The sequence below is a fragment of the Barbatula barbatula genome, assembly GCF_947034865.1.
Source record: "Barbatula barbatula genome assembly, chromosome: 25".
In the NCBI taxonomy this organism is placed as follows: Eukaryota; Metazoa; Chordata; class Actinopteri; order Cypriniformes; family Nemacheilidae; genus Barbatula; species Barbatula barbatula.
Window position 1 is genome coordinate 6,249,952 of NC_136788.1, and position 9,936 is coordinate 6,259,887.

The 9,936-nt window shown below is 37.8% G+C and overlaps 1 protein-coding gene across 5 annotated transcripts; it reads right to left on the reverse strand.

Annotated features, from left to right (window-relative positions):
• Positions 1–329: 329 nt before the first annotated feature.
• kras (v-Ki-ras2 Kirsten rat sarcoma viral oncogene homolog) lies at positions 330–8,541 on the reverse strand. Of its 5 annotated transcripts, XM_079449814.1 has the most exons (7): positions 8,136–8,484; positions 7,041–7,099; positions 6,515–6,632; positions 5,928–6,106; positions 5,651–5,810; positions 3,833–3,958; positions 1,232–3,243 (listed from the first exon to the last, which is right to left on the reverse strand). In XM_079449814.1, exons 3-6 carry the CDS (start codon positions 6,623–6,625, stop codon positions 3,839–3,841), a joined length of 570 nt encoding a protein of 189 aa, XP_079305940.1. In that variant the 5' UTR covers positions 6,626–6,632; positions 7,041–7,099; positions 8,136–8,484; the 3' UTR covers positions 1,232–3,243; positions 3,833–3,838. The 5 variants fall into 5 exon arrangements, with proteins under 5 accessions (XP_079305939.1, XP_079305942.1, XP_079305943.1 ...); XM_079449813.1 differs by lacking the exon at positions 7,041–7,099 and having other exon boundaries at positions 330–3,243; positions 8,136–8,520; XM_079449817.1 differs by lacking the exon at positions 3,833–3,958 and having other exon boundaries at positions 1,229–3,243; positions 8,136–8,520.
• Positions 8,542–9,936: the final 1,395 nt, after the last annotated feature.

Consider the following 9,936-nt stretch of genomic DNA (forward strand, 5'->3'; position numbering starts at 1 on the left):
AGATGTGCAGCCAACGGTCAAACAATACATTTTTCGATGTAGGTTGAATCATTTACTCGTGGTCAGCCGTGTACACATTTCACAGGGTTTCCACACAGCATAAATACATGATGGATGCATGTTTTGGTATTTGTTGTAAAATTACATTAGAGACTCCGAAAGAGGCATCTGAGCCTCACAGCAGCTTTTATAAACTGCATTAATAATGGCAAAGGGCTTATCCAACGAAATGCATCCTGGACGTAAACTGATCTGGAACAACCTTTTCATCTTGGCACCAGAGACAAAGGTTGGTTTCAAATTCACAGCAAGCTCGATATTTAATATGCGCGGTGAATGTAATTATGTCTTAGAAATGATACTGTGCCCTGGATTAAATCAGGGAGTTATTGAGAGCGCCTGTAATTTTAATTCTGTTAGTGTGACATTACAGAAGACCCTCTGAGAAACGATAGCATTGAATGAGAGAACACTGCCCCCATGTGGCACACATCAGATATGTTGAGGTAGAGGAGTGACATTTTCCAAAACATGTCATGACAACATAAATGGTTTTGAATAAAACATTCACAGAACAGAATTAACAGAAATAATTTTGCTTCGTGAACTTTTCCTAATGAAAATAAACTTGGTCTCCAAATGTTGTGTCTGTTTTAGATGTGTCCATTATTTCCAAAGCTGATTTATAGTAAATGTGCAAAACAGTAATTATAAGTGGAAAACATCATAATTGTCATTTAAATGAAAACAAAATCGAAATTATACAAAGAAAGTACAAAAGCCAAACAACACAGGTACGTCTGTTAGATGCCTGCTAAAGATCTGGAAAACATCTAATACATGTTATTTACATACATTCTAATTCCTAAACACCATATGGACAGCTTCTAGATGTATTAATGACATCTGACCTCTCATAGACGCATTGCAGGTGAGCAAACAATAAAGAAATACGTCTTGCACAAATGAAGTACCAAACAAACTTCATCTTAAATCGTGGCGTAACAAATATGGTATTATATACAGTACAAAATGTTTTTGAGACTGCTAGATCAATTCGCTGAAAGCATAAAGACTTAAACTTAGCAATAAATAAACAAACACAACCAAAAGGAAATCTATTTATGCAACATTATATTTGCATGTTATTCTAATCAACGTTTGTCTAACTTCACATTGCACACATTCTTTTTAACAAACAAGGACACTCGTGTTGATTTTATATTCTTTTAATTACACATTAAATAAAAGTGGTGAGATTAATAGGGAAAAAAACAGGTTTGCGTTGCATTTATAAAACTGTGCTGATCTGAGAACAGCTTCCCTCATTGTAATCGTATATTCACCAGAAAGAGGTGAAAGTTGATCTATGATCTGCACTTTCTCTGAGACGTTAACACATGACCCTTAAGTACAAGTAAGCGTCATTCATTAAAGGAAAAAAAAGCACAACTTACAAAATATTCATCTTTCTTATCACAACCGTACAAAGGTTGTTAAAACAATGTCCATATTTATACATGTGAACCATTTTATCAACATTTGCAATTGGCACATGGAGAGAGAGGGCGATGTAGAAACCATTCCAAAAATATCGAAGAACCTTGTTGCTTGCATTACAGTCTGCTATTAACTTGATTTAAAGGGAACAGAAACCGCCTGAATATAAGAGTGAACCTTCTCGATTCACTTTCCTTACCTATTAGTAATAGTCAAATCGCGTTAACATTTATCAGAAAAGTAAAACTAGTAATGGTTAAGGACGCTTGCTTCAATAGCTTACCTAAAGTGTGAAAGCATCCGTCTGCTTTAACCGTATTTCCTATAAATGACATCACCAGTAAATCTTTAGATCACTCTCTTTGGTTTGAGTGATGGCTGAAATTTGCCTTCTTTCCAGTCAAGTTGCGGTAAACCAATATTTCGAAACTGCGTCTTTTGAACCTTTCAGAGTACAAGAACCTAAGTTGACAAGAATTGGGCCTTTAGAAAGCGTCTTCATGGCAGCATTAGCAAACAAGGCATTTGTTTTTTCTTCTACATTTGCATCACATTAACTAATAACTAATGGTAGGATATAGTCAACATTCAAAAACTAGTCCTCTAAGGAAATTTCAACATAATCGAACATCTAAGGCGCTGTTTGGCTGGGCAAGAGAGTAAATCTGAACCTCTGCGGCTTTCACTAGTGTAGATCATCAGAGAAACATACTGGATTCCGATTGGTCAAAACAGTATATTGACTTCTTAGAAAGGCCAACGTTCTAACTTCATACTCCTGATCACCCTGTGTTTATTTCCTCCTATGTTTTTGCGACCTTTATGTACAACATCCCTTACACCGGACTGAAAACAATATTGAAGCTCATAGTGGAATTGGTCACTAATCCGGAGCATTAGGTTACAAAAATAAAAACACAACCAACATGACATCCGTCACATTGGCTGTAAAGACACAACCGCATCAAAGCTGGGAAAACCCACTCGAAACTGTCAACAGCGCCTTTTATACACCATTAAACATGGTTTACCATTCTCTGGGAGTTTCAAGAACAGAACACAGCATGCAAACAGGGAAACAAAGATTAACAAAGTTTAGATATCACCATATATACATTACCATGGCTTTAGACTGGGGCTGTAATAATCGCACTACAATAAAGTTTACATGCAGGTCACTTCTGGGTTTTTTTGTAACATCCGAAGGCATGGTCATACACAGTGGTAAATATTTAAAAAATTACCCCGAAAAGTGTTGGTCCTAAAATTTCAGGTTTCGGTTCCTTATAAAACCACATGACATTTATCTTAAAGGGACAGTACACCCAAAAAAGGTATTCTGTCATTTAAAAACAAATATTTGACTTTTTTGCATATGTCCACAATTCTTCAAATATCTCCTAAAACTATTCAAGCTCAACCAACTAGCAAAGCAGAACCATTTCAGACTCACAAATGTCTCAAAGGACCAACATTTCTGGGGCAGCTGGCACTGAACGAGAAACGGCTTATTTCTTTTAGCGGATAAAGTGGGGGATTCATTCTGTACTCTGAGGCGGCTAATAATTTAGTGTAATGTACAAAATGCAGCTGTGGAACTTCGAGTCCATGACAGGAGAGGATCATTCACATTAGTACACATTTTGTCTTAGACTTCTTTTTCTTTTTCTTGCCCTCCTTGCTCATCTTCTCCTTGTGTTTCCGGATTTCTCTCACTAACGTGTAAAACGCGTCGTCCACGCCCTTTATGATGAGGAGGGAAAAGAAAACATTTTAGGCATTTTGGTGACAACGTCAAAGACTGACCTATTGTTATGTACATCTAAAAACATACTGTCACCAATGGATTTTGAACATTAGCAAGAGACTACATGTTGAAATGTGCCGCTGCGGAAATTCTTTTCATTTAAATATATTTTGAAGAATGCTTGCAAACAAACAGTTCTTTGCCACCATAGTGGGAAAAATGCCAATGGTAGTCAGAAGTGCCCAGGACTGTTTGGTTGCAAGCATTCTTCCAAACATCTTTCTCCATGTTCATCAGAACAAAGACATTTTATACGGATGTGGAACAACTCGAGGGTGAGTAAAGGATTACGTAATTTTCATTTTTGGGTGAGCGGATCCTTTAACCCTGCCTAGAAGATCCCAGGAGACTGAGATAATTATATTTTATGATAAAACTCAACCCAACATCATCTCAAAAAGACTTCATCGTCAAGAAAATGTATTTAGATTATAAATATGACATTTTTCAAGTTCACCCGAGAGCAGGTCAAAAGCGGTGCACACCACACCTGGGTTGCAGATGAGCAGTGCTACCCAAACTTACCCCTCTTTACATCAAAGCACATTTTTTTAGCTTGATGCACCGTGGCGTCTTTTCTTCTTTAATGTGTTTTCTCAGCCGGTATTGCCTGATCTCCCGTACCAGAGTATAAAAGGCATCTTCCACTCTCTGCAGTGCAAAACACAACTCCCTTCAGTGTTAATACGCACAGAGGTCATTACTAAGAAGGGAAACCACTCCGAATTGGATGTCAAGAATCTAGCAGAACCATTAAAGCTCAATCAAACGTTCATCATTTCTGGAAAGTTTAAAAAAACCTAGATGGCAAAAAATTCCAGTTTTAATTATATTTTGGATTATATGCATGTTCCTGAGGACCACACTACAGAAATAAAAAAAAGAGACATTCTTGATTAAATTAAAATTATAAATAAGAACGAAGCCAAGTCACTGCAATGCGATTAACAGGAGCCGTAAGGAATTATGGGTATTAAAATGCAGCACTTTGGGGGTGGTGGAGGACCAGAGATCAGTGTTGCAGCAGATAAAGTAGTTAAATCAGTAGTTTTATTATATCCCAGCACCAAAAGGACTTGTGATTTCAGCACTGCAGAGAGAGAGAGATACAGTATCTGCCTTGAGAGGTCCAGACAGCGAGCATTTCAGCTCCTCTAACATTTACAGTGATTTAAACCCATGAGAAATCAATTCAATAACAGATTAATTTATGGTAATGAAACACAGAAGCACACGGACCAGGGAGACCAGGCATGAACCAGAGTGAGATCGGTTGTGTTGTGCACCCGATTGATTATTCATAAAGCCCATTAGAAACCAAGAATGAACTCATGCATAAACCCAGTGTAACAATATGAAACATCCAGCAGAGATTATCATTTTAAGATAGCGTGTTAATTACATTCAGATAATACGGTTCACCCCAAGTTCTCTACATTTGATTACATTGCATAAATTGAATGAAGGATAATATACATTTGGTTTTTGGTGTTGAACAACACTTTGGTGTCCCCAGATGCGTCACGGCACATTTATAATGTTTGTAGTTCACTAAAGAACTAATTTTGGTAACACTTTACAATAAGTTTGTATTTGTTAACAGTAAATGCATAACCTTGCAATGAGTAATATTGTTTTTCAGCACTTCTTAATCTTTGTTAGTTAATGTCAACGTATTGTGCATTAAAGTTTCAACATTTGATTTTTAAAAAAAGTATTCATAAATGTTGAAATTAACATGAACTAATGATTATATGCTGTAGTAGAGTTGTTCATCGTTTTCACACGTTAGCTAATGTATTAACAAATACTACTATATTGTGTTACAACTATAAGCGTTGCCAAAATTATATTATTAAATGTGTCACATGAAGCAAAGCATTCTTTATTTTGGGGTGAAATAAGACCCAAACACGTTCCTGAAAGTTCCCCATCTTACTACTGACTTTCTATTAAATTGAGCTAGGTCTTACATTATTTTCATGTCAAATCTTGCCAATATTTTAACTGTTGTCGCTTTCCTTCTAAAACCTTGCATGTCCAAATTTACTGTTTTTCAGGAAACAACTACATACGGTGTTGCAAAAGATAAGCACTTTTTAATACTTTTTATTGGTTAGATATTTGCAAAACCCATTGACAAACAAAAAGGGTGACTAATGATAATGATTCAAAAAATAAAAATCACGAAATATGGAGACAAGGTTTCAGAAGGACAGCAGCGATATTTAATACACATTTAACTTCAAAGACTGCCACAATATGTTAGTACGGCATCGAAGACAACATGAAATGTCATTACGCAAATTGTCAAATATTAATATCATTTAGTCTTCAAATCACCTGTCTTGTCTTTGCTGAGGTCTCTATAAATGGAATGGCGTAGTTACGTGCTAATTCCTGAGCCTGCCTGGTGTCCACAAAGCGGGACGGAAGATCACACTTATTCCCCACGAGGACCATGGGGACATCTTCAGAATCCTTGACTCTCTTTATTTGTTCTCTGTGAAAGCAAACACAGCATAACTTGTTAATAACATCATGCGAATTGAGCGGTTTCACAGACCTAAAGCTGAATGTTTTTGATTGCCACCAGAAATCGGTTTCGGGCAACCCGCACCTGTAGTGATGAATGTCCTCGAAAGACTTGGTATTATTAATGGCAAAGACGCAGAGGAAGCCCTCTCCCGTCCTCATGTACTGGTCTCTCATAGCGCTGTACTCCTCCTGACCTGCAGTGTCCAAGATGTCCAGTAGACACGTCTCTCCATCGATCACCACCTGCTTCCTGTAGGAGTCCTGCATGGGCGAAGAAGGGATTTAATATTTGAAGTAATAAAACTAAATATTTACAACCTCTCTAACCACCTGTATGATATATTTTCAAAGGTTCTAATCATTTCCTGATTCCTGTAATACCAACAGCCATAAAATTGCTCGCAGATTGATGCTAACATTAAAAGACAGGTGCACATTTCTAATAGTTTGCCATCAGAAACAAAGAACATAACGGTTAAGAAATGCCATGGCAGAAAAAAGCAAGGTGTACGACAATGAGTTCTAAAATCCGCCTCCTTTAAAACCAGAAAAACTGGATTACGTGTTGTGTCTATAACTACATTTTTTGCATAGTCACATGGGGGTGAGATTCACAGCTTTGCATGGCTGTTTAAAGCTTGTATGATTTGTTTCAGACACATGCCTCACCTCTATGGTTGGGTCGTATTCATCCACAAAGTGGTTCTGGATGAGCTGGATGGTAAGAGCGCTCTTCCCAACGCCTCCAGCCCCCACGACCACAAGCTTATATTCGGTCATTCTTCACCTGTTAGGATACATGGCGACATTATTAGGATTCAGGCCATCACGAAACCAGACTTCCTCTATATGTCTAAGCCCAAAGTTCACAATACAGATTTTTTTACGACAGCTATCATTTTTGTTCTCTTCAATAAATTCATCAGTCATACACATCTGGCGTGTTGTTTGTTTTCACTTTGGCTAAATAAACGTCTAAATTTATTAACACGGCTATCTCACTCATATTGCTGGGTTATGTGAAGACAATGTAAATACAAATATCTCGACTAACTTGTGCCATCCAAAGCACCTTACCATCATGTATAAAACTTTGCCTAAATTGCATTTCTAAAGTGTGGATAAAGTCGCCTGTCTATGGGTTTTCGCATCAAGTTTTTAATAAATCCCAATACACGTGTGAAAAACTGCATACCTGCATTCCAACGCCTATTTTGCAGCTACGATGCTCATACAACAGGCCTTGATTTGTAACTATAAAGCAAAATATGAGTTTATAACAACTCTCAAAACAAAAAACAACAACAAACCACGATTTAAAGGGATAGATGACCCCAAAACACAATCGTGACGCGAGATTCTAAACGTGTATGACCGTTTCTACCGTGAAACACAAAAGGAAGATATTTTGAAAAACGTCTCAGTGGTTTCGAGTCAGCGGGGGTCAGTGTTGTTCGGTTCCCAACATTCTTCCAAATATCTTCTTGGGTGTTCTGCTGAAGATGAATGAGGACGTTTTCATTCCTACACCAACCCTCAAACACCATATTGGAATACACTGCAAACCCCACTTCCCTTTCAAAAATGTTACTTTAACATGATTATAAAAATTAGGTGGTTTAATTGGAGTAAAACAATAATAGCCACAAATGGTCTCACCCAAACAACCACAGCATTGGCAGTAAAACTACTGTCATACATCTGGCCAAAAAAACAAGGGTGTCAACACTTTCTACAAGACTGGTTTGAAAAGAATCGACTAAAGCGGACACAAAAACTTCCCTACTTAAATAAGATCGCCGTTTCCCCCACAGCGGGTTTTAAAGACGGACGATATCATTTCACGTTACTCCGGTAAAACGTTTACGTGCTCGAGCGCCATTCCATCGGAGGGCCTGCATTTACTTGGGGCGTGCTATCAAAAATAATCTCCTCAAATAAATCACACATTATAACGAAAACTCAACTCTCATCATAAAAAATACGCTTGTAGGCATTTCCCGTTGCCTTTACCCGTGGGTTCGCTTTAAGTTCCGCCACAGAAAAGCCTTTAACGACTCGAGCCTTTATGACCTTGCAATAACGCATACACACACATATACACGAAATATGAATCCTCACATCCGCCGGCAATAGCAATAAATGAGAAACGTATCTTTATAAAACAACAACAAGGCGCAAAGACCCAAGCGTCTGCCCTTCCAAGGCAACATATGGCCTGGGCTCGGAGGCTGTGCTTTACATACATTTGGGCGGATACACTGTTGCGTGCTGCTAAATGATTACTTACCCCGAAATACAAACGATACTCGACTGTCTGCGTTTATGTTTAGTAGGTGGACGAGTTTAAAATGACGAGCAACAAGGAGTCAAGCACCAACTCTCGAGCATCAGCATGCATCTTGCATTATTAGAGTTGAAACATCTGTAGACACGAATAGTCCAGCGTCCGTTCAATGAGATGCGCAGGGCGGGGGCGGGGGGGTCGATCGATAACGGATCGATATCAAACGCCGCCAATTCCGAGTTGAATTACGTTGTTAAACGACAATAAACGCAGCTTGATTACGACACGACGATGTGCTAAGACATATTCGACGCTGAATGACGACCGGCTTTTGACAAGCGCTCAGGGCAGTTTTGGTCGAGACTGGCTCGGTGCTTAAATAGGCCCTAAATATAACCGGAACGTGTACGTGCGTACGTCATCGCGTATGGAGATTCTTATTGGGCGGTTCTCCTGTCGATCAAAAAAGCTGACTTTGTATACCAATTGCACGCGATTAACAAAAGACTACACAAGTTATTCGAGCTAGCTGTTTAGCGTTTGACCTGATGCTTCACTTGTGTATTAAAGTGTCTTAAAAACACGTTTGTTTTGAGTTATATATAAATATATTATCTTACTGTTACTGATTTTGTTTCACTTTACACTAATCACAGTGTTTCTGATTCGTGTGCACAATATTGACGTAAAGGTTCGTTTTTGTAAATATGGATTACATTTGATTATTTATGAATGCCATAGGAGTTAACATAAAAAGCAAAGATTCACGACATTCTATAGCATGCATTGTTTCACCAGAAGCATATGCCTATTTTAAATAATTGATCTTACAAAGAAAAATATAATTATGAGGATACGAATACGATTGCATTGTATGTTATTGTATTAAATCCATTCGTTAAATTAAACATTTAAGAGTAACATTGACATAAATCTATGCGTTGGAGTTGAGTTCAAGTAAGAATGACACAAGGGGTCAGTATATACAAGCGTTTGCATCACTTTCGATATGAAAATGTGTTATGAAGAAGTAATTAAATGATCACTTTTAGTATTTGCATGTAATAAATGTAGTATGCATGTAATTGTCAAACTTACTGTCAAAACGTCCGTTTTCGTGTTACATTTTATTTAGGTTATATATCCTACACTTGTCAAATGCAGAAAAAAATATAATTAAACAACGAAACCCTGCGCTGCCATATATAGAAACATTTTTTGTTGCAGTTTTTAAAAATAGAAAAAGATAACGTAGATGGAAAAGCCTTTTTTAAAGGGGTAATAAACAGCAAACGCTATAAATGGCTGCAAAATGAAGCTAGGAGGTTGTCCCAATCTGTTAAGGTACGATGGGTCAAAATAACACAACTTTTGTATTTTTTCAAATGCATAAGCGGAGCATAAATCCCTCTTTACGTGGTCAGTGACGTTTTTATCAGCGCTGGCAACACGATGGACCAATCGGAATCGTTTGCGGTGGTTACTGTAAAAAGTACAAATATTTAGATTTCGTGAATTAAAAAAGTTTATACAAATATGCCTAAAAGGAAAAAATCTGGTTGGATTTAAAACTCATGTAAACGTAGAGGATTGAGCTTTCTTTATACATGTTGTTAAGAAAGCAAACTTCGACAACATTTGCAGCACAATGTTCGCGTACTCCGATAAGACCCGCCTGCAATAGGGGCTGGGCTACCGGGAAAGCCTTAAAACGTACATTTGATTGGACGATCGGTAAGTCATTCGCACCGTCGTACCAATGATTGCGCCGTGATCACGTTGAGGGCGGGACGTTGATGAGGTA

What these genes read in the sequence shown, in the direction of transcription:
- kras (XM_079449813.1), bottom strand. Translation starts at nt 6,625, where the DNA reads ATGACCGAATATAAGCTTGTGGTCGTGGGGGCTGGAGGCGTTGGGAAG. An exon ending in GAGGACATTCATCACTACAG is followed by an intron (nt 5,811 to 5,927) that starts GTGCGGGTTGCC and finishes TTGCTTTCACAG; the next exon opens with AGAACAAATAAAGAGAGTCA. An exon ending in CCTCAGCAAAGACAAGACAG is followed by an intron (nt 3,959 to 5,650) that starts GTGATTTGAAGA and finishes TTTGCACTGCAG; the next exon opens with AGAGTGGAAGATGCCTTTTA.